Source organism: Opisthorchis viverrini (assembly GCF_000715545.1).
Source record: "Opisthorchis viverrini unplaced genomic scaffold opera_v5_319, whole genome shotgun sequence".
In the NCBI taxonomy this organism is placed as follows: domain Eukaryota; kingdom Metazoa; phylum Platyhelminthes; class Trematoda; order Opisthorchiida; family Opisthorchiidae; genus Opisthorchis; species Opisthorchis viverrini.
Genome location: NW_008751976.1, coordinates 72,719 through 98,563, shown reverse-complemented (window position 1 = coordinate 98,563; position 25,845 = coordinate 72,719). Strand labels below are relative to the sequence as shown.

Sequence of the window (25,845 nt, the reverse complement as noted above, 5' to 3'; positions counted from 1 at the left end):
CATTTTCTATAGCAGCCGGAAATAGACTCATAAGCTTTTTGTAATATTTTTGCCCCAAGAACTATATTGGTAATGGTTTTCAATATTAGCGTCGGTATCCAAACTTTGGAAACGCTGGTGTACAATGATATCTTGCTTTTAAGTCAGGCATTCAGAATATGGGTGACGGGAAATGTGACTTAGTTTAGATCGTGCCGAAAAGAAGGCAGGCGGTATCATTATTCATTTCTGGAATAATCGTTATCTATTTGCACGGTTTTGACGATTTCGTCGGCGTGACAGCAGCCATAGCCTTCGTTTATCATCAAGAAAATTACTATACGCTTAAAGAAAAGATTTCTCTTGTTATTTCCGCCAAGATTTTGACCTGAAAATAAACGTGGTTTATTTCAAAAGACAAAGGAGGATTATACAGATATTTTCGGCATTGGAAATTTATCATCAGATATTGGTTGAAGACTAAACCTTTCGTCTGTGAGTGGCTGCCAGGAGTGTGTTAGGCTTGCACTCACAACACTTATAATGGCGACAACCCGATTGGGCTCCCAGTTGAATGTATACTTCATGAATCGGTCTATGCGATTAGTCCTGTAAGAAAAAAACTAGAAAAACAAATCAATGGTTTCGAGGTCCATAAAAAGTCCATATTGGTTTGTCATTAAATAAAAAAGAATCTCGGCATATTTGAGTAAAATTATTTATGCAATGTTTTAAACGTATTATCCTGAAACTCCTGAATTCTCAGTTTTAGTTCATGAGCACAGTTTTTAGGACTTTCCTATTACTCGCAAATCAAGGTAAGTGAAAGGCGACAACACAATCAGAAATTCTGTACGTTTCCTATCTTTGCGATGTCATTTTGTGGTGGTACTTGCATATGATTAGTAAATCATTAGTCTCTATATTCAAATCCACTAAACATTCCATCGGCTATAAACACCCGATTCACCTACAAACCGTCATTTTTACTTGCTAGTTTACACAAGAAAGCATGCGCATTATAAATAATCTGCACACACACACTCCGAGTCGAGCACTCTGTGGATGTGAGATACGGATACAATAAGGGCACGTAATTGTTGGGAATGTATGGTTAACTACTCTAGAGTATTTTGCTGATTTTTCCGAAAACCTTAGAAATTCGAGGTCCATAAGAAGTCCATATTGGTTTGTCATTAAATAAAAAAGAATCTCGGCATATTTGAGTAAAATTATTTATGCAATGTTTTAAACGTATTATCCTGAAACTCCTGAATTCTCAGTTTTAGTTCATGAGCACAGTTTTTAGGACTTTCCTATTACTCGCAAATCAAGGTAAGTGAAAGGCGACAACATAATCAGAAATTCTGTACGTTTCCTATCTTTGCGATGTCATTTTGTGGTGGTACTTGCATATGATTAGTAAATCATTAGTCTCTATATTCAAATCCACTAAACATTCCATCGGCTATAAACACCCGATTCACCTACAAACCGTCATTTTTACTTGCTAGTTTACACAAGAAAGCATGCGCATTATAAATAATCTGCACACACACACTCCGAGTCGAGCACTCTGTGGATGTGAGATACGGATACAATAAGGGCACGTAATTGTTGGGAATGTATGGTTAACTACTCTAGAGTATTTTGCTGATTTTTCCGAAAACCTTAGAAAAAGCAGCATATAGCCTGCAGCATAGCTTGAGAAGACGGACGTAAATTTCACGCACAATGGTTGAGTTAGCTTTGAAAATTGCCTGCAAGTCTTTTTTAGATCATGCTAAAATACTTCAACAGAGCATTTAAAAGAAAAAAATCCGCTTGATTAAGTGCATTTTTTAGTGAAAAGTTTATTTTGGAGGTAATACAGCTCAACTAAATGTAATGAACTGAAGCGAAAGTAGCGTTGAACAAGGGAAATTGCATACCACCATAAGAAATCCGATGATCAGACGGCAGGCAATCTGGAGGATGAAGGCGGTGTCCATAACTCTTGATAAAAGCCCAGAACGAACAGAATGAGTTATTCAATTTTTCTCAGAAGCATAGATAATAAATACGAAATACTAAACCAAAAGGATAGAGGTTCCTAGAGCAAAAGTAGGCAAAAATACATATTTATATGTTGAAAGGAATTTTTTGATTGCAGTCAATAGATACATGAATCGAAGTTTAGGCAAACCTTCTCTCATTCAAATGCGTCGACCTGGAAACAAAGCGTATTTTTTACCGCGTTCAAAAAGTGATTAAACACACTCCGCATTTTAGGGTTATTCTCTATTCCAGCTAGGTTTTCTGAAAAGCGGCTCGATTGTTGCCATACACGTATTTTTCGACCAAGGAGCAAATTTGATGGATTCGGAACTCATAAACCAGCCCACGAGATACGGATTTTTTCGCATTACGTTTAAAAAAATAAATTTTTCAAAATTTTGTCGGTAACTGGGTTTGGCAACCATGGTTTCTGGCACGTTTTAGTCATCACCTCGACGGCAGTCTGGGAATGAACCAGTCTTTACATTATGTATTTCCTGAAGATGAACCTAATGATCGTCGGCAGATGGAAACGGTGCTCAGACTCTGTCAAGGAAAACAACTTATTTGCATGCTGTGGTAGACTTCTCATTTGAGCCAATGCATTTGTTCACCATGATTCCACTGATTCACTGAGTTTACTCAAAAAGTCCTTTAATCCTAGAAACTGGGACTGAGTTAAAAGCAGAAATATTTCTTCATTCTGGTTAATTCTGTACAATTTCATTTTACTGCAGTCAAAAAGGAGAAGCTTTTGAAGGAAACCTTATTTATAATAACATAACTACACTCTGGACGTCTTTGAAAATGATGTAAGTTTCACCAAGTAGTCAGAAAAAGTTCAGCACAAAACCTTAAAAGTAATCTGTGTTGATTAATGTGACGAGACCAATAAGTTTTACTCTCAGATTTAGTGAAAACAACAAATAATAGAACAGCAAAGTGCGTACTGCTAATGCCGTGAAAATATTTCGAATACGGCAGTTTCCTTGTCAGTACATCATCTCGCTTAGGAAGCAGTGACAACCAAATGTAGCGAAAATCGACATTAGATAAACGAAAGTGACAAGGCGTTCGTGAAACTTTACAATTTACTTTCCCGATTTGGATTTATACATACCAGATATTTTCAATCTAAGTCTGGATACCATATAGCCTTTTCATGGTTTATCAAGGCCATAATAGTTATTGTGTAGATAAGATATGCATTTTTTGGTCTCTATATTGTAATGTTTTCTTGGTATCTTTTGATAACCATCTTTTCCATTTTTTCGGAAAAAATGCACGACTAGAATGATACAATAGCGGACCAGTCGCCTGTAGTTCTCCAGGTGGCAGAATGTTTCCTCCTGATTTGAACATGAAACCTATCAGTTAACTGTAACTCTTAGTAGATTGTTTAGTCTTAGAACCCTATCACTGAGGATAAGTCAGCCACAGTTTCAAAAATGCATTAAACGGGAGATGAAAAACGCAAAACAGACAAGTACCAAGAACCAAGATTCAACTGATATGGCGAAATGATTGAAAATTTCGGTCACTTTTTCTTGTCTTTTGGAAGCCCAGTGATCAACCTAAAGAATTTTTTCGTTCTTTTTTTCCTTAGGCTAGAATCGTCAGGCAAAGCATTCTACACCCTACAGTCATTGGTAAATTTTCTCTAATGTTATCATCTTTACAGCTTGTTTGAATGCTTTTAATCTTCAATTCTGCTTTTTGTAAGCCAGTCCGTTTTGTGTTTCTTTTCTCTAATGCAAAACACACTACTGATGCTTAGATAAACGAGCTGTCCCTCTACAAAATCCTCTACTGACATATCCTTCTTCTGTGCTCTCTCCAAATTTGAACAGAAAGACGCCAGATTTGGTTGTTATGGGTTGTGGATTCATTCGCTGTGTTGAGTAATGAGCATAATCTGTTCTGCAAACAGCATGGATTAATAGTAGGACTACAGGCTAAATTGCGAAAAGTGGGATATTTTGCTCTTACGGTTAATGGGTTGTTGCTTGCAAAAGGGAAACAAAGCTGGACAAATAAGACTGAATAAAATTTTGCATTAGCAAAGTCTTGTCATGTACTAAAAATCAGCAAGGACCAACGAGGTCAACCCTTGGTTTTTGTGGAAAATCTTAAATTGATCGTTCTTATATCCTACAACCGGCTGGGTCTAAGAAATTATGGACAGTGTGCGCACTACACAGGGCGCTACCATTCGTTTTGTGTTGCTATCTAAGCACTAGAAAGAACTGTCTAACTCGACCGTAAAGCTAAATGCAACATATTTATTTTTGGTAGTGTCAGATGTGAGCTTGAATAGATTTCATACAGTTTTCCCCATCTGATCCCCTAATACTGTTCTTAAGGCGCGGGTACGTCTAACAGATATATCTGACTTTCATTTGATAACTTAGTAGACTACTCCTCAGAAGAGGTTCCGATCCGAGTTGTTTCAAATAACCGATGCGGTTTTCTTGTTCACGTCATTCTTTTTCCCGGCGATTCGCTTTACCCTGGAGCATTAGTTATTGATGGTATATATGAGTTTGTCTTTTCTGCGTAAAGTCATTACAAACCTAAACTGTCTTGGAAATGTTGGCTCTGTTTTCGTCTACAATTTGAAAAGTTTTTTTTTGTCTTAGAAAATTGGTGAGCTGTTTTCGGAACCATAAATTTATTGCTTTCTGTGCACTGTAAATATTCTGAACAGTGATTTTAGGTGATCTCTTCCTAAGGGCTAGTGGTTTTTCAAGAATAAATTGATTCGAATTGAATAATCTGCTTTGAAAAAAGTGCTGCTTGTTTTGTTTCCTCTCTGTCCCATAAATATGCCATCCCGTAAAGAATATTACCCTTGAGAGAAGAGGATTTGTTGTCTTGTCAAGCGTCATAATTTTTACTGTTCCTAAAGAAAAGTTTGAACGTTAAAAGCCAAAGGTATCTATCAGCGAAAATTCTCCAGCGCTCCCTCGGGTTTGATTTCTGTACTAGCTCTTGACAAGGATGAATAGTTTGATTTTAACGCACATGAAAAGCCTTCATTCTAAGTTTAATTCGACGGACGAGTGAGAAATCAGATGGGAGTCTGAGGTTCAGTGGCACCTACTGGACGTCGAAAATATTATTTTTATAGTTTTGTTTGTTGAAGTAAAACCGCGCATCTCAGCAGATTTTTTAAATGTTTTTCTGCAAATGTCTGCAAATGCAACATCGTTCTTCATATGCATAAAATTAAGTAACCATATCACTGAAGTCGCACGTTTCACTAATGAACACAATCATACTTGACAGTTTTGTGAGCTGAACGATTGACCAAATAGGTTTGTGATCGACAGAAGAGTGTCTTGTGTAGATCTGGTTCATCAAAACCACAAAACATTTCTTGCTAATCATCTGCTATGTCACTTATCAAGTCCTGTGCAGCCGTGTTTCAAACATAAATAGATTTAACCTACAAAACAATCAGGGTGCAATAGAAATAGTGCTTGTTTACCTACCTGCCTGTGATAATACACTACCTGAACTAATCTCAGTTAAACACTGAGTCGAACATCTGTCGGATTTCCAGGCCATTATAAGATATAAACAAACAAAAGTACTCATGTTCCATTTCACTGCCTCTTTACAGATTTATGAACGTACATATTTAAATATGCATTTCACTACATGAAAGGGATACAGCGAAAGGTCACAAAGCTGTCTTACGATTGCCATCAGCTTATTGGACAGGTCAGACTATACGTTAGTTAGTCGGGATGATTTACAGTGCGCCGTAAACTCTTCGTTTGTAAAACGATCACGCTTCGCAGCTCCTGTAGGTACAAATCTCAACCTTATATATTCTGGGTTAAATTTGTTCCTAACGATATCGGGTTGTGAATGCTGTGTTAGGAGAGCTCAACCAGGCTAGGGAGTCGGTCAGTCTTGGACTTTCTTCCCCTATATGTTCGTTTCATTGTCTGGAATTTTGGGAGTAACTACGGTACTCATAGAGATCTGAATACTTGGTAGCTATTTCCTGATGTTTTTTTGACCAGTCTAGAGAGTGTGCAGGAAAAATAACAGGTTGAATGAATCTTATGCGCTAAAACCCAAATAACTCATTCGGATATTTTTTCATAAATGGGTTATTCGGTCAGTAATGTGGAGTAACTTTACTACTCTATACTTTATTGTGTGACATTGTAATTCAGCGGAAAAGTCTTATGAATTTCGCCTGAACCTGACTTTAGAAAGGTACTAAAGTTCGCGTTCATCACTCGCTTACTACGTGTACGAAAGACCACGCACTGGACGTCGTAACGAGAACAATCAGGCATAACATGAAGACTGTCTGATTATATTTGGTACTATATATCCACTAACTAGTTTTCCCTGTTTATGTTTTCAAGCTTTATGCATTTTAGTCATTGGACGCACAGTCACGTCTCGATAGTGATACATATCTGATCACGCGTAAAAGCCTCGAACAAACCGAGGAGACGTCACACGCACTGTCTACACTTAACACTCCGTGGAATGTGGATAGACGTTTCGTCGCTTATATTTTGGGACGAAGGGTGGCACGTAGGCCTTTTGGTCCCATATATATATCACAGCTACACTCAGATAACTCATAGCAAAAAGCGAAAACATTTCCTCAGTCATTAGTCCTCCAAAATATGTGTTTGTTTGTTCGGTCATTTAGGCTGGTCTATGCCCTTGAGTTTCGACGTCTTACATAAATGCACCAAAATCAAAATTACAGTGGCTGTAAATAAGGCGCCCTGAACGAGCGAAGCTGACTCAGTTCTTCATCTAAGACTACTTGTTCGACGACTAACGAGTCAAAATACAAACGTCTTACGTTTAGCTCTGCCTCTTAGGCGGTAAAATAATGTGTCTGTACGGAAGTGGACAAAAATGAGACCCATGGTTTATTCAATGTTGCACCTGCCACAATTTCTCATATAGCTTTGGTTATTTTTTGCACATGGTGGATTGTCGAATAGCCCAAATCATTGTTCAGTAGTTTAGCCTGTTAGAAACCAGCTGAGTTGTGCTTGTTCTCTTGATGGAATAGAACATTCAAAGTGGGTACACTCCGGTGGAACAGAAGCATCTTGTCTATTGGCCTGGTGAATGAAGTACCATGTGTGACTTCTCACTTCACTATCCAGCTATCGGTGAGTGCTATCTACTATGGGCTGTTTTCCATGAAAAATGGAACAATTGACCAACGCTGACAACTCCTTTTCACTTTTAACCGACTGTCTTTGACACTTGCTGCCACCTTTGTCCGGGCCTAAAGGCGTAGATACTGCTGTCGGCTGTATACAAAGTTTGTGCCACTATTTTGATCCACTGAAAGTGTGTTGCCTATGGATCGGTATGGTAATCTGTCTGGTTTTTAATGATGAGCTTCTGTACAATTTATTTATGCAACTACCAGATGTACCAAAAACCAACCGCCTGCCCAGATTAGGTCTCTAAAGCTGCGTACAAGGAGCGCGTCCGGTCATGTTAACTGACACCATGGGCCTTTCAGTCACCTTACTTTTTCGGATACTTTTTTATTTGAAATTGAGGTAGGTTTATTTCAGTCCTAATTCATTTTGGAGATCGAATCGATACGCCAAGAACGATCTGAGATGAGGTTTTGTGACCTGGAGTTATCTTTACTTAAAAAAATGGAGATTACTAATGGGTTTTTTATCCCACTAAGTGTAGGCTACAGCGAAATCTACTGAACTCATGCATCTGCGTAAGCCGATGTTCAGCGGACCGTGAACTGTCCATAGAACTCAGCCATCTTGTCACAACGTACACAATTCTGTGCTAACTGTATTCGAAACCCGGTGGAATGTTAATGAGCCAAGATTGTGTCACTCAGGTGTCAATGTTGAGTGGAACAATTGGATCTTTCAGCACTTTTTAACATTTATAGCCAGTTAGTACTGAGTGTGTAACTTATACAAAATAATTAACAGTGTGCGAGTAGAAGACCACACAGAGACTGTCTGGATGCGTTACGCGTCCACAAACTTTTGGTCCAACGGTTGCAGTGTAGTAATTACAGTAGTAGGAACACTGATGAGGCATCCAACCATTTAGAAGAGCGTTCACCCAATAATGAGGAACGAACACAAATCTACCATGCTCACTGTAGGTACCAACCGTTATCCCCCAAGAAACACTTCAGAAGTGATAAAAACTACGGTAAAAAACGAATTGATTTGTTACGACATGATTTACAGATCAACAGCGTCAAAAACACCAACGAGTAAGTTTGAAATCGATATTTTTAGAATAAATTCTGTTAGACGAATTATATCAGATAGTAGAAAGGTTTAAAACTACAACCAAAAGTCTCGAAGGATCAACTAGGTGGATAAGCGATCTCAGGTTCTAGATCCTGGATCCATTATCAAATGTGTGAGATTCATTCGTCCTGATGAATACGTAATCTCATTTGGAGGGACTTTCCTGCATGAGGTAGATTATCAGCTGCCCCTCCTCCCGAAGGTTTCATCCAGAGTTTTATACTTTGGCCCCATTCAAAATAAGACAGAGATTTAATACCATGCTAAGCGCGTCAGTTGACAAACCCTGCAATTCTAAGCATGTAGCTCCATTTAATAATGAAGGGGGATTTCTGGCCCATGATGGCATCTGAGGCAGTCAAGGGAACAATGAGTATCTAATCCCTGGTGCCTTCAGCTAGCTATCATAGTAAATTTTTAAAAAGTTACCTGCCAAACAGTACCAACCACCCCAGATGGCCTGCACAATTATCAGAGCTCATTGCGCTTTGATAGTGAACTCAAAACTGAGTTGGTTGTTTACAGGAAATCCGATGCAGATGACCATTTCGATGCGCATCTCCGTTGCCCTGCAGTCTGTTAATCAGATGTAGAGTATTCGTCTGTTGGTACTTCTGGCCAGAAAGACATGCTAACAGAAGTGTAAGGATGATGAAACCAGTCAATTTCTGTAGCAAAATATGACTTGGTCTTATTACCGCCAAATGAGGCGAACAGCACATCGCACTAATCAAACACAAATATCGCATGAATGAAACTTTCATTCACTTAAAACAGATGCACACATAGTGATGTAAATCATTAATCGAAGGGATTCATCATCGAATTTCCAACATAATTGAATGGAAAATTGTGTGTCGCTTATTTTCCACCCTGTATTCGCAAGTCTAAAAAATGTCTTGGCTGGTCTAAAATACGCCAATCGACGGCTTCTTTTACGGGCACAGGTGGACTACACAGTCAGCAGGTTATATACACGGCTGCAACACAGGTCGCATTCCAAAACCACCAGTGAAGGTCACAGCTCATATCAGCAGAACACCTGCATACCTAGTACAAAGACTTCATCAACTAAATCCTAGTCCAGGTGAAAGGGGTGTATGAGCTTGATGCTACTTACCCTTCCTCGAAGTCTGCTCTTGTAAGGTTTGCACTGCTAGTGGAAGCTAGTAGTAGAAGTAGATATACTTTAAGGCCCGCTCGTGACTATAGGAAGCTGCCCCTCGGAGAGCTGGATAACCATACCTAGTGAGATTAAATTACATGTATCAGGTTCAAGTAGGAGGTTTGTGAACCTGTTGAATGGAGAAGCTGGATTTATTTCGCTAAGCGATTCACGTGCGCCTGACTAAGTAGCACCCATTTGATTCAAATCGACTGTCACAAACACACTTCATCAGTGATGTGAAAATAACTGCTTCCACGCTACGTCAAAAAGTAATAACCATATGTGTAAAAGGAAGTACGGAATCAGCATCGAATTTTCATTCAAAACAATTGCGAGGTTCAGCTTACTCTTCAGCTACGACCTCATTTTTGAGCACATTGGGTCTACAGTGTTTTTTCTCCAAACCGAGTGTAAATTTGGCCACCTCTACCAAACACTAGGGACGTATAGTTTAGTAAGCCTAATACCGATGAGCTTCAAATAAGAAGAACCAACTAAAACGTCATCTGAGCCTTTGCATGCATTAATTACTATGTCTTGATTTTAACAACTCTTGATATCTCTCACCCATTATTAGATGTAAAATCAAATGAGAGAGAATCGCGTCACAGGATTAGTGATGCGTGTATAGCTTTCTGTGACCCAGAAAAATTACAATCTCTTCTGGTTGAGTAGATAGGTGAGTTGGTCTCTCTTTCCTACGTGGAGCTCTCGCTGAATTATTCTGGCAGGCAATAGTTGTGAAAAACTGCCGTATTTTACTAGAATTAACCAAATGCCGTCGACCTTCTACTCTTTATTGGTCAAGGATGTCCGACTGTTGAAATTATAATAAAATTGCATTTCATCGGTCATGTTTAGAACATTAGAACTGACTAAGCAAATACACTTGATTCATGCATTCAGGGAAGCCAAACAACACGGTAATGTCGGAACTTATTGGAAAAGTGTGCTTCTTTAGTTAAATCAGGTTGTACACGCGCTGAAGATTAAGTGGAGTAGTCGATTTTGTTCAATGGTTTTGGGGTTTTCTTTGGTTAGCAAGGCAAAGTATAGTGCAAATCCTTGGTAGTGTGTTGAAATATTGGTAGTTCGGGTGAGTTTATTGGTTGTTTATCAGGTGGCGGTTGATCTGTTTGTCGAGCTTGGCAATGGACATGCAAACTAAATTCGTAACACTTCAAATAGCCTTGGTAGTTCGGTGAGTTTATTGGTTGTTTATCAGGTGGCGGTTGATCTGTTTGTCGAGCTTGGCAATGGACATGCAAACTAAATTCGTAACACTTCAAATAGCCAATCACGTCAGAATATAACAGATAGCCTCCGAAGCTATATAAACGCACGCAGGCAAGGAAGAAGTACCCACCCAACCGTGCACTGATAGTGTGTCCTCGTACGGTGACAAAACGTTTGCAAGCCAATTGCCATGCTCGGCGATCAGATCAACAGCCACCTGATCAACAGCCAATAATGCAACGCATTGTTAAGATGAGCATGTTATTCAATAAAGTTCAATTTCTTTTTGCTGAAACCATGAACCGAAGCTCAGTTGTTCTAAATGCTCTAACTCTGTTCACTGCTCGGACTTATCTCCCAAGACAGACGGGCTTATCTGTCACGTCAAAAGTCAACTGAAAGCACAAGCAAATCTTGCACTAGCACTTCGCGATTTCTAGGTGCAAATCGAATATCAAATTATGCAGGAAAACCATTCAAATTATTTGAAGTAGTTAGTGGTTCTAAATGGTCTGCCGTAAAAGAAGCAGTACTGCTGGCATACTTAATGGCCGTGAGTGAAACCCATGAAATATTTCGATCTTCGTTTTGTCATAGGTAGGCAAAGATGATTCACGCAGCATACCGATTACGAAGTTAAAGAGGAAGGAGGACAAAGGAACATTAAACTTTCACCACTGGATATGGAAACTCGAGAGACAATTTGCCATAGGCACGTACGCCATTCATTGTCAGATGCTGCGACAGTTTCTGAAGACCGCCGGAGCCAAAAGCATATATGAGATCGAGAATGTTGATCATCTATGTCCGCGGCACGCGTGGCTTAGTTGCGTCGCTTGTCGAAAGGTAAAGCCATGATTGATGCAGTCCTGGTCAGGGTAAGACCAATTTTATTCTGGCAAACCCAAGCCACCAATGACGGATCAGTCTGCGCAGAATAATTTTGGTGTGCAACTTGGAGTCTAGGTGTGCTAGACCAAGGCCCCAGCAGTCTTTACACGATGTTGTCGCAATCTTTTAAAGTATAAAAATTACGGTTCAAATGCTCAATTGGGTCAGTGATTCAGAATTCGAGATGTTTTTGTATAGGCTTCTCAGGTTGGTCACAGGCAACTTTCCTAATTCTTTGAAGAATGCGGGATGCAAAAATCCGGACCAAGTATTTTGATGCACTGAGGCGATGAAATTGCACGCTTGTCGTCGCCGATAGCGGAAAGATGTCAACCTTACACCCGAGCTCATTGGGTTCTTCCAGAGTTTGGGTTGATTGGGATAAGATGAGCTGTTGTTTATGGTGGTAAACCCATTGTTCATAACGTTTCCGTGAATGAAATGAAGGACGAATTTTGAAGACTGTTTGCTATTCATTGTTAAAAACATTAGTGCTTGTCGCTGGTGTAGTTTCCTAAGCACTAATGAGAGCTGCTAATTTTCATGAGAACCAGCGTTCGTTGGAATTTGCAGTCGAACGGACAACTGACCAACCTTGTGTGAGAAATCTGCGTTCGCCCTCACCGGTTTGGAGTGTATGGTTGAGCTGGGTCATCTGGGGGCGATTCGAGGACACAAAGTACATAAATAAAGACAGCATAAAATCTGGACAAGAGCGGCCTGTTGTCCAGTGTGGCACCGAGTTGGGACGTTACAAATAATAGCGTGGAAACAAATCCCTTGAATCTAATAAGGGTTTAGTTTGCAAACAAATGTGGTTTTGCAAGGGACTAATCGGGAACCCAGCTGTATCTCACGCTTATGATGTCTTTTTATTTTACTGGACCGGAGCTTAGATACTGAGCAAAGGATGGGTAATCGACAACTTAGTAAACCAGGAAGACTTGGGTGAGGGAAGTTGTGGAAGAAACGGTAATGGCCATGACCGAATGGGACCCAATAGGCCCAGCTGTCCTCTGACATCACACTATCCATTATTTACAAAAATTTTCACTTTTGGTTTACACAACTGTAATTGGTACATCTTGGTTACATCATTAAATATATTCAAAAACTATATTCATTCATGCTAGAAAGTTGGCATACGAGAAGCTTTATTTCTAGAATATTTTGCCTTGAAAATTTAGTTAGTGTCAGCTCTCTAATCTCTCTAATCTAAAGGTCTGTCAACAGGGCGTGTGGGCGCTTGACCAAAAAGGACAGGACCATTCTGATTCCTAGTCCAAACTAATGTTAGTCCAGGAAGTCTTGTTTTTTTACAAAAAGGCAACGGCGCACGCCGTACAAAATTACGCCTCTGAAGTGCCTAAACACCAACAAATTATATGGTGATTACGCTTGTTCGTCGGTTGGATTGCCGTCATGCGCGGGGCCCCTCAGTTAAGTCAGATCACTGCAACCAGGCCTTTGTGCCACGGCATCCTGGATTTCTGCCAACGATACAGGATGCAATCTATGTAGCACTCCAGCTGTGTTCGGGTTTCAAAAACTTGAGGAAATCCGGGAAAATCCCATCCGTCCTGTGTTATTTAGACAGCTTAGGAGGAAACACGGCAAGTTTTACGAAGACGTAAAGCACGGAAGGCTAATTGTGCTGTAGGGATAGGGCGATTACAGTCCAGTTCAGTTTAGTTTGATGATGTTGAAGAGCTTTAATAGGAGTGAAACTCGAGTTCAGTGCCTCCCCTCTTTAGTGTAGACTCACCGAAATGACTGTGGTAGGACAAGAGGACGACTGTTAAACGAGAGTCATGTGAGTATGTACCCTACAAAATCCCGCAACCACCATAACCTGCGAGGGAAACCATACCTCTATTGACGTAAAAAAGCAATTGGGAAATAACGTTACCTCTTCAAATTATACTGACGGTAGTCTAGTAAGTCTCTTAATTCAGTGCCAACTTATTAGCTTCTGTACAGCGTACTCCGAGATTTTGAGATTTTGAGCAATTCCCCCACTGCCACTTTCCGCCTTCTCGTTAAATTCTTCATAACTCCACACAGAAAAATCAGTGAAAGTGAGTGGCCTGTCCGCCCATTTCACTCTTCGATGCCAGCTCATTGACAGCTCTTCACAATTCCAAAAAACCATCTATCCGTTACGGGCCGTACTCCAACGGAAGTTGCGCTGAAGCGATGTGCATGCTCATGCGTTGTGAGCACACTCCTCTTCACTCCTCAACATAGGGCCAACATATCTTACACAGACAGCGCCAGAACAAAAGCTTGTTCCAGCTCCATTGTCGTATGAAATGCTTGTGCGACTGATTTGTACCAGCTCTGTTTTGCTCAATGGTCTGCCTAGCACACTGAGCGAGATCTCAAACCACCGTTAATTTTCCAAGCTGCTGTCATGCAATTAACAGAACGCTCGCCTCAGCTTGATTGAGATCCAGCAAGATGTGGTCTGTTAGCTGACTTTGATCACGTGTAAAAATGCGCTGAATTCTGCGTTTCAACAGGTAATCGGCGTTTGACGACGGACAACCCGTTGGGTTTCATGTTGTCCGAAGTCACGCATTGTGCGGCATTTGCCTTGCGAGCACGGGTAATTTTTCACAGAAAGAAAACATTCCGGTCAAAAACAGCCTGGATCTCTATATGATGGCAGCTGCTTTCATCTTGCAAACATTCATTCTGGCAATGAACAAATTATATTAGGTGCCCGCGTTTGTCTGGCAGCAAGAGGTGTTGAGAAAAGATCAGTCAAGCTAAAGGTTTTTTGCATCTGTCTCAAAATAATTTTGTGTAACAAGCTAGCTTTTTGTCACAAACTGTTATTATTAGGGCTGTGTGATGTGTGAATAGCCGCAGTTGTCCCTACATCATCACAATATATTCTTGCGCATCAGACAAAAAGACGCTCGTATTTGCGGGGTCAGTGAGCTGCCAGTGAATGCAAGTCAGGTGTTGCTAGGTTACGCTATGCGTATATTCCGGAAAAATTATATGGCCCGTTCAATTTAGATGCATAATTCTGTATGCGACTGAAACTCGCAAATTTGTGGTGCTATTGCAAGATTGGTTTACAGAAAACACAACATTTCCAACCGCATATGAGATCCTTGAAAAAGGTTGCCCATGGTAACTAAAATGTCGGAGTGTAACACCTTATTTCAGTAGGCCGTCTTTTAACTTTAAACTTTCCATAGAAGTAAAATACGGTTGGAATGCTACTACAATTAAGTAGTTCTGTGGTTCTGGTGATCTGAGTGAGTGATCACACTGTTCTGATGAGAAAAACTAGGATCAAAATGACATTTACTTGATGGGTGTAAGATCGACTCACATGGGAATAAAATGCGGTCACCTCCAGATATCTTACAAAATACCACGGGTAAACTGAGGTTACGACGAGACCACAAGGAATGATGCAGCTGTTCAGATAAACAACTTTGTTTGTTATCTCAATCGGATCATCCGCAAGCAGGAAGTTGGTGTTCCAGCTTACCCAATCTTGGAGAAGGACTTTCCGCTTTGCAGGCCGAAGCGTGCATGCCGAAACGTGAGTTGTCTTAATCAGATAATCCAAGTGGATAATTTCTTACATTTTGGCCGCTGCAGCCAAAAGGAACACCAAGTTTGAAACATGAAATTTTACCTTCACTAAATTGCTGTCGTTTCAGCGAAATACACTCAGTTGCAAATTGTCGTTTCAGCTATCAGGAACTGCCAGTTGCTATGACTCATTCCAGAACTGGTAAAGGTTTGAAGCACATTTGGGTGTACAAGTCTCTCCATCTAAGACCAAGTAAGAATGGTTAGTGCTGATTGCGATCGTCTAACTTCCAGTCTAGACCATTCAAACGAGCAACCTAAATGCACTCTTTGCCAGCTGTAAAAATGAATATTTTCTTCCTGGGGTTTTATGGCTTGAAATTCCAGAGACTCCGGGTTTTGTTACGCTGTATTTTTGTGGCATTATGAAAATGCTACAAGTGCTCTTTGTGTTCTTCAGACTGACCAGTATCACTCTTAGTATCATGCCTCTGGGGACGACAAATATTTATAACGTTTCTACAGGTTCGGACTTAATTTATTAGGACTTGCATAAAAGCGATTTGATGACGTTTTCCATAATGACTGGCACCGTCTCCCTCCGATGCTAGATAGATAAGCTAAGCAAATAACGCAAAACTAACAAATACAGATAAGCCTGGATAGATTGGAGGAAACAAAAACTTTTGTTTGAAAAGGAAAATAAGCATGCAATGGCAAAACGTGACTATCTTTAGACACAAGACACGTCTTTTTAACTTTTCTCACATGAATCACAGAGGTAACATCACAGGTAAAACATACATAAAATCTGTCTTAAAAATTCACCGTATGGAAACCAATAATTTCTTAGATCGTCAAACACAGGTAACGAGGTGACTCAAATACATATTCGATTGTGCACTACTGAAATAAAAACAGATAGGTTCAATAGTAACATACCGACGACAAAACTGAAGATTCATTCGTTATTAACTTGGTCTTTTCCTATACAAAGCTATTCGAACAATAGTCACAGGTTTTACCTAAAAGAATCGCGCCAGGCATCCAACCAAACGTAGCTGCTAGAAGACATTCTAGCTTCCCTATTTAACTGAAACCTACAATAGGTTTCAAGTTAAAATATTCGGCAGATTCCCAAAAACAACCAAGCCAAATCTATTGCAGGTGAGGAATATTTTCAAGCCAGTGATATTCATAGAACGCCACGTCCTTGATTTCAGTATTAACTGAACTGATTGCTGCTAACTCAGTTACCGCATTACTGTATTGCGTTATATTGCACCATATTGCATTGTTCTTGTGTTCTCCTTGATAAATAGACACATTTATAACTCAACCATGTTTTCATAAGACGAGAAGCTACTTCCTTTTTTCATGTATCGAAGTTTAGATGTCATAGTGCACAAGAACTTGCAGGCTCATTTGTACTGTCATCTCGCGGCATGTTCTATGGAAGAATGGCTTGTCCCAAGTATTTTTACTGCCTGGTTAGCCCGGCATGGATACACTTAGCGTAAGCAAGTACAACCCCCCAAAACTAACACAGGTAGGTAGGGGAAATAGTATTCGCTGGAAACCAAGCTTCAGACTTGTAAAGCAAAGGAGATTTCCTTACCGCAAATTGCCGCATAATAAAAAGTGACCTTTTTAAGAGCTTTATAAATCATGATTTCCTTATTGGTTTCACCCGTCTACTTCAATAGGTACTGGACAAAAGTTCCGGTTTTGTGAATCCCTTGAATGACACAATTCTGGTTGAAATAATGTGGGTGTACAAGCACATTGTCTTTCTGGAGAGGACGCAAACAATAGATGCGATCAATCAGCGTCAATACATTCAAATGCGGTGAGTAATTTTATATTACTTTGTTTTATTCTTAAGAAATTCTTACTACAAAAAGAACCAGTACATCGAATCCCTGGGCCAGCGTTGTAAGATACGTCATACTCAGTGATCACAGTGAAGGACAGGACAGTGTCGTAACCTCCACCTAAGAAGCCCTTTTGAGACTTTCTTGGGTGGCTTACTTTATGTGTCTTTAGAGTGTGCTTGTGTTTCGCACATATTCGTTTACCAGTCTGAAGTGGATCACACACTCATAACACTCATAACTCACTCATAACAGAGTGAGTTTTGAAGTTTACACCCATTCTAATGAAAGTCCGGATAGTCTACATACTTCATAGTGCTGCTGTTTTTTGCCTTGTCATTTTTTCGAAGTTTACTGACGTATAATGCACAATCGTTGGACCATGGTTTACAAAATTAAATTGATGGGGTGGCTAGAGCGTCAAAACACAGTGTTTAGCGCATATTATCCGAGGACAGTCTATCCCCCCTCGGCCTGATCTTGTTCTAACTGGTTTTTCCTGGATGTCTGGTGACACAATAGAAACGCCACCGTTGCGTTATTAGTTGTCGGAAAACAAGCTGACATGGTAAATTCAGACTCTCCCACTTTACACACCACTGTATAGAAAGCTTTATTGTGCAAGAGCAATCTCGTTTCTGCAACACTGCTCTATTAAGTACTTACGAGAATGGTCTTTGGGATGCGTCATTTTGATATAATATGGGTAAGCTTCGGTATGATGCACTTGCGCTTGGTCTGTGAGTGTTATCCTATAGAAACCGTGGCAAAATATTAACCCTCTGGCGGTGCAAAGACCACAACGAAGGCAAGTTGGGAAATGCCTCACATACAACGTTATCCAACGCATCTAATTATGAAAGAATACCAGATTCTGAAGCGTGACAACAAAAATCCTGGAAACACGATTTCATAATATAACTGACTTTCTGAACCTGGTCTCCGGAATAAGATGTTGCATTTACTTTCTCATTTACGAACACAAGCAATTTATACCTGGCCGACAAAATTTCTCAAAACCGGGAGTCTCAGTTGGTTCAGGGCTCGCCGCGTTGGACTAAAGGCTAAGCCGATCTTTTGGGTTAATCTGGCGTACAAAAAGTCATCGAGTTGTGTTTTTCTTGACTAAACTCAGGCGAAAGTTATCACTTTTCGCCGGTTATAGATACGTCAAGCACTCTTCTGCTGCTCACGTTTGTAGAAGCGTAACCCAACATTTGGATTCAACAGGATGGTGCTCACCTACAGAACGCGTAGTGTGAGAGCGAAACGTCAAAGAATAAGAGGGCTAGCCGAGGAAAGTCAATTAAACGAAAGCTTTCGGGATTTATGCTTAAATGTCGAGTGTAGTATAAGTACAAAGGTACTATGAACAAAATTGCGGCTAGATTTTTATAGAGGATTCTGTTGTGCATTTGCATTTATGAGAAGCATTTTGTTTTTGGTACATCATTTTGGCAATATATCAATCATTCAAGAGAAGCTTTCACATGAAAAACTCCAAAACATACGTAGGAAGACCGCTTAGAGTGTTATAAGTGTCACTCTGGGGGCATAACCTAATTTTCCAAGAAATTTGTTCATATAAATCAGAGTTACGACGAGTAAAATTGCAACACAGTGGTTTATCTTTATTATTTCCTATGATTTTCGGCAATTTTCATTGCTTATTCCAAAGTCACCAGTGGTCCACATCCGGCTAAAGGCACAGTCATTGGTTTGAATGGTTTCTTACGTTCTGATTTCCAACCATGAAATGCAGTCTTTGGTCTTTGTGAAAGGCCACACGGAGTACCAACTGATGAATAAATGGGTAGTGGAGTAGCGCACTTTCCACGCGCCAAATCCACTAACCGAGCTAAACAGGCCCAGCTGATCGATATTATCCAATCAGTAAAGATCTTGCTAAATAACTGGTCCAATTTGTGTAGGAGAAAATGGGCCACAAAACCAAGGCCCGTTGAGCGCACCTCACCAAGCGTATTTTGAGGCTTTTCTATAATTTATACTCCCAAGCCACCCAATTTGTTTTGCGAACAAACTCTCAAGTGTCACATCAACTACGAGGCCTTATTTAGCCTTGTGGATGCAAGATGTATTTTCAAATCTCGGGAAATGTTCACAGACTGACAATCGTCTAACGGTGATCCAATGCAGGTTAGTGTCCCACGGGCTCGCTGAAAGTGTGGTATCCATAAGGGCGCACAAGAGCGGACAGGGGGTGTTCATCTAAGCCAAAACGTGTGTATAACAACTTTTAAAAAACAAAGTGCATTTAATGGGGATTGTTAGCTTAGAGTTATTGTGGGCATCTTATGAACATGCAGAATTTTTGAATGTGCTATATTTCATAACTCGAGTCATCTTCGGCATCAAACTAAGCTTCAAGCTTCTTTTTGACTTTTCAATAAGGTCAAGGAATGACAGATCAAAGTAGAAGATCAATACATGTTTTAAATCATCTGGGATAGAAGCGATATTTTTATGTTACCGAGCCTGTGTGTGAGATTGCATCAGTAGTCCAACTATCGGGATAGAAGCGAACCTTTTTTGTTACCGAGCCTGTGTGTGAGACTGCATCAGTAGTCCGCATTTCAGTCTATACAAAAACCGGGATTTCTGGTTTTGACATGCCTGGATGACAGGGAAATATGAACAGACTCTGATGAAAATTTAGATCAGCAGGCAAGATAATGTTCGTGTCAAACTTCACAGCAGAGTTTCGGCACTATTTGGCTAAACACGGACGAATATAATCGATTAATTATTGATAAAAACAGTGGGTTATATTTTCGTTTTGTGAAATTGAACCCGTTGCGATTAGCTATTCATTCACATTATAGCTAACCTGAGGCAGTAACTCAAATTTCGGACATCTATCAACACATGTCGTGACCGATCTTTAAGCGATCTGTGATAAGAACATAAGAAAACCCCCGATATAAAAATGTTTAGTGTAGAGTGAATAGGGTTAAATGCTTGTTGTGAAACTGCATTTGGCATTGCATGTCCGTGATAGATGCCTTGAGTAAACTTGTCATACCGCTTTTGATTGTGGGCAGATTCTCTTTTCAAACCTTCCACAAGTTTCAAAAACGAAAATTCAGTTAACCGTCGACTAACCAGCGTATGATCTAACGAAATCGCAATATCTTTGCGATACTCACAAAGATCATATCAAAGTATGCTATAAATAAGGACATTATAGCTGCTGCATCCGCGAATGTGACGCACTGTAAGTTCTGTTATTTCAAGTTAATCGTTTTCAGGTCCGTGTACTCACAACATATTCCAGCAGAAAAACTGATGCACTACTTGTAAGGACGAACCAAACCAAAGTTATTACAATTTGGGACCCACCAACGCTCTTATCTCTCGATGACAACAATGAGAAAAATGTTGATTATTTTCAGTAACATGAAGCGGACGATGCAGTCTATCATGCACAACTCACAATGGGTCATCAGTACAAATTGTTTTAGCCATTTCTTGGATCTTGCGAATAAGAAGCTGTAGCACATTTGATGAAAACATTGCATTAGGCAAAAGTGTGGTGCATCCTTCTACCGCATCTGAAGACTATATGAAAGGCTAAGTGCAGGCTGACAATTCGGCAGTAGTGGATTGAATCAAGAGAAATTTGGCAAAGTAATTGGAGTAGCCACCCGATTTGAGGCCCGCTTAATTACACTTGGGAAACAATAAAACAGAGTCTGCGACAAAGTGCCTCTAATTCTCAAGCGGTCACATAAATCCGTTGATTCATTCTAAGAAGCCAAATACAACAATGCATCAAACGCGCACAAACGATTGGCTTTTAGTCAGTTCTGGGATGAAATCGTTACTCAACCACTATGGGTAACACCAAGTAAAGCGACGAAGAAATCAAAGCGATCAAAGCTCTATCGACTAGAAACAGGTAACATTTGACTTTGTTAGACCGTAGTCTCCTTAACATTAGAAGCTGTAACATGTATACCATTTAGCAAATTGAATTCTAGTTAATGGAACGATAAATGCTGAGTTATTCTGTATGATTCGGATCTTATGTTTGATCGTTTTATCATAGACGTCTACACGACATCAGTACAAAGTACAACATTCTAGATACTTTCGTGACGGCACATACTAATTGTTAGGCTATAGAAAAGCTTCGACAACCCAGTTGTCGTTTAGCCAAATGGTCGTAGTCCTCGAATTTCCAATTGTAAGTCATTTAGGTGAGACACTCAGCTGTAACTGGAGTTGGTGTAAACGGGGCATCAAATGAATCTCAGCTGAACGTCTCTGTTAGGACGATGTTCAGATGTATCATTTAGTACCATAGTCAAGCCACTGAAGTTTACCTCTCTGATGTAGCACACAGCTTAAAAGGCTGCTAAAACTCTTCAACAAATACTGCCGGTTTCACTTTTCTTGAATTTAATCATACATGTCCGGTCCTCAAAGAATATTACCGATTGATCGTACAGCACATTTATTTACGGTACGGCACAGCTGGAATTGAGTGGGACCGTTAGGCGGAAGGAAATGTCATCAAGACTACCGAAAATCCAGTGTATGGCTTTGTGTTCTTTCAATGTAGCCAATACTGCCAACGTGCTTGGCAGTAGAGACAAAAGTCTCCAGTAAAGTGACGAAATACTTAAAAGAGCTGCTTATTCTTTAGTATGTAAAAAAATGCAAACCGTGTTTAAAGACGACTGTCGAAACCCACCGCAGCTATTGACTTGAAGATGCGCAAACAGAACCATTTCCGCAGCCAGCTTTATGAAGTATCACAATTCCTTCCTTCGGCTAAAAGGCTAAAATTAGGGAGCGCCTACCGTATGAACTTTCGGACAGAGCAAAAGTGAGTCGTGCTAAGAAAAATACATTTTTAACTTCACAATGAAGCGTGGTCAACCATCAGTGTCTGAGTGGCAGGTGTAGTGTAATCTGTCGCAGTTGGTAGAAATTTGTTGACGTATCTATCAAATTTACTTTTACGTTACATTTACGATGAAACTGTACCAAAGCAAATCTTCTTCTGTGAATAGAAATGAACTTGAACAAATCAGAAAGGAGAGGGACGAACTTGAAAAACAAGTGGTGATCAAGGAAATGGGATTAGTTCAAGTCGACGCCAAAGCATGTGGACCAAGAAGTCTTTTGCCTAAAGAAGCTCTATATAATCTGAAGCCCCTTTCTGATCTGTCCGTTCAATCCAGGAGCAACCGTTCTGCGGTTTCCGATAATGACATTTCAGGGAATCGACAATTACAAAAATTAAGCACCGATTCAGTTGATGATTATTCCGAGAACTTTGGGTCGCGAACTTCTCTTCCAATGAGCCGCAAGGAACCAATTGGAGGTAGAGGCCAAAACTCGCCGCGGTGCGATTTTCATTCGAAACCTAGACGGGCAGCGGCGACCCAGCTATTCAGACATTCTGGGCAACAGTCGTTTGATTATGCTCAAAATATGTATGAAAACATTTCAAGGACGAGCAACACAGCTTGTGCCACACCTGAGTACAATCATTCTGGGTGAGCTCAGAGCCAAATTAGCCAATTCTTTTTATATTCGATTTAGCTGGTTTACATTAGTTTATACTCCGAATAATGCCATATAATATGTTCTTTGAGATTGTTAAAGATTACCTCTGGCTCATCCAAACAACTTTATGACGTGTTGAGCCATTTTGTTCGCTAGACTTGTGAACAAATACCATGTTTTCTGTTACTGTTAAACTCATAAAAACATTTTGCAGTATGCAGTTTAGTTGTATGTTCGTAAGCAAAGGAAATGATTCCACTATTTATTTCACAAATGTCACTAGAAAATATTCATCTCAGACTTTCACATATGTTTATTCCTCATAAAACTAGTTTCTGGGGCAAGTTTTTATGGGTTTCATTAAACTGTGTAATTGCCCAAGACGTCCTTTTGTCAGCAGAATTAAACAACATTTCCCTAATCATTGTTGTTACTCCACTGATTGAGCATGCCTTTATTTCATGCATTCAGTGGTACTATTTAGTACGTGATATTTCGTAGTGCCTTGGTGATTGAGATTAACTTAGGTAAGATAGAAGAATGTGAGGGAAATGTAAGGGAATATCTTTCGTATAAATTAGCCCCAGGGAACAGCTAGGTAAACGTGCTAGAAAGAAGTTGGCCTTCAAAATATATTTACAGACTAAAATATATATATAAGATCACGGAAGTCAACTAGGCTGGGCCGTGATGTGTATGAAGACCGCTAAACGTCTGAGGTAAATGCGAACTGTGTGATAGGCGGTAGCCGGTAATGTGGTTTTTGATCTGTCCAGCGAGCTTTGAATTAACTTGCGCACGTTTCATTGCCATTCGGGAAGACACTATAAGTAGACGATTGGGAATTATTTCTTCTTGTTAGTCGAGTGGTTTTGTAGTTTGCAGAGAGCAGCTTCAAGATCTAAACTGGCTGGCTGTTCACAATCATTCCACTTGGATCTGGGTTTGTCCATTTGTGATCATTGTTGCGCCCAGCTCCAGCTCCCTTAGATTTCGATGGTTGATCGTATATTGTTTATTTTTAGAACTTAGCTACCTTCGATTTAACTGCTGTATGCCTCGAATTGTCGCCAGCTTTATGGGCTTATGTGTTGAATTTCACGATTTCAGTCTACAGAGATTTCATTATTTTGGCCCGTTCACTTCTGATGTTTGGAGCTGCACATTTCTATTCTGCTAACTTGCACACTGCGTCTGATGTCACTTCTTTTTGGTTTTGCTGATTTCTTGTTCAGCTCAAGGTTTGCTGGTACTGGATTTCATTCATCCTTATAGGTTGATAGATATGTTCGATCTATTTGCACTTGTTTAGTGCCATAACAATGGAAAACCGCGGTTCCATATATTCGCGTTTTTGCTTGAGTTTGATTGTTGGCATACGCCCTGCGTACAAGCTCTCGCTTGTTAGATGGCCAACAGAGAGGTAATCTGAACTGAACTTTTCAGCTACAACTGCCCGATGATTGCCCCAGGCATTGGATGAAACTTTGTTAGGACACAAAAAATATTCGGCTTAGTGGATCTCCTTTGTACAGGATCTTAGCGTCCTTCTTCCACAAACAATGCTCTACACTTCTCACAGAAAACCAAACCAAATCAAAAGAAGCATGCCTCTTCTTGTCTTTTTGCCTATTTCACATAAGCATCTGCTGATACACTGCATGAATCGTCAGTGAGATTAAGGGAAAAAGAGGCTCTTTTCAATCTGTCGATGCGAATACCTTGAAGAAACTGCCATGTGGCGCGAAAAATAATAGCACCAGGTTAGATGAGTGGCCAGAAGATAGCGCCTAATAGGGAAGAAGATTGATTGGAACAATTGTCCAGAGTTATCATCAAAATTACAGTCTGACTACAACAACCTACTGGTAACGCCAGACGGGGGACTGCAACCAGAAGACGGAGAATTATGCCACAGCTCCCTTCATATGTCAGACTTCAGTTATGAAAGTGTATCCGCAACAATTATAACGCCTCATGCCAACCTCAGGTCTTTTGTCAGAATTTAATATAAAATGGCCGTCGGATGTTGTTCAATTTAAACGAAACATTTAGCCGGGGGCTCTACTATGGGCTCAGCAACTAAGTTACCAAGCAAACAGTTGTGATAACAAGCTACTATATTTCAATCCAATCCATTTCAGCCATAGTTTGTACCCGATGAAAACCATCTTTTGGATATGTATATTTAAGTATATATAAGTATATATAGTGGGTTGTTGCTCTCATAAGGATTTCATTTAGTCGCCCAAATTGTTCAAGTTCTGGAAAACTTTACTAAGATTGAAGTAAAAATACCAATGTGGTTCAACCATAAAAAGTTAAGGCGAGTATCCTCCGTCCTAATAGAGCAAGCAGGAGGCTGAAAGCTGATTTCGGTGGGTGGATCGTCACAACAAAGCAGACATTTTGTTTCGCTAACTCTGTGAAGAGTTCAGAGAGTAACTGTTTTCATAACTCAGCTGGCGTTATGTTGCCCAATTTAGCTTTCATAACACAGCGTTGTCCTACAGCCTCAATCCCACACTCCATGAGGGCGTAAATCCTATTAATATGTCTGCCGCATTCTATTTATCCTAGCCTACCGGAACGTCGAAAACAATTCTACAAATCAAGAACGATATGGCAAACCTATGACAGTTATCAAGGAGATCAACATGGTTTGATGAAAACTAGTCTACATACTCAGTCATCTAGTAGTTGGAGCACACCGGGCGATTCGAGAGGCAGACAAGTGGCAGAAAACGGAAGACTGCGAGTCAAACAAAGAAACTATCCATCTCGTACTGGCTACGTGGATCACGAACAAACTGATTATTTGTTTGGTTCATAACAAGTGTTCAAAATCTCTCTGGTTTCCAATATTTTCTCATTGCATCCACAGATCGATTCGGTTGACCATTATCACCCGTTTATGTCCACTCGTGCATATTCAATGTATTTTAAAAACGATGTTGTGACTTGGAATCAGGCCAGATTTTCAAGCCCTAATAGTTGTCTTTTCTGGAAAAATTCCAATAAGAGATCTGTCGTGAGTAGTTGGTTAAGCAAATTGTCTTCTTTTGTAAGAGAGTACTACTGGAATATATCTCAAGGCATAAAAACTGGTTTTCCACAAGGTATCTTCCCCTAAGGATGGAATTGTTTTATCTTTTATAAAAAAGAGTTTTACAAGTACCATGGTTTTGGTGCTTTTGCTGAATGACTTATGAAACGTTCTTTACTCGTAATAAACTACTCATAAGTTTGCCGAAAGTATTTGTAC

At 40.0% G+C, this 25,845-nt stretch overlaps 1 protein-coding gene across 1 annotated transcript in view; it reads left to right on the top strand.

Moving 5' to 3' along the window:
* Positions 1-25,552, top strand: part of T265_09936 (hypothetical protein) — a gene marked incomplete at both ends in the record, with an annotated part of 30,181 nt that extends 4,629 nt beyond the window's left edge. The window contains 3 exons of the mRNA XM_009176161.1: positions 16,875-17,017; positions 22,082-22,570; positions 25,161-25,552. Of these exons, the coding sequence (XP_009174425.1) occupies positions 16,875-17,017; positions 22,082-22,570; positions 25,161-25,413 (885 nt within the window). The remainder of the gene's footprint in view (positions 1-16,874; positions 17,018-22,081; positions 22,571-25,160) is intronic.
* Positions 25,553-25,845: the final 293 nt, after the last annotated feature.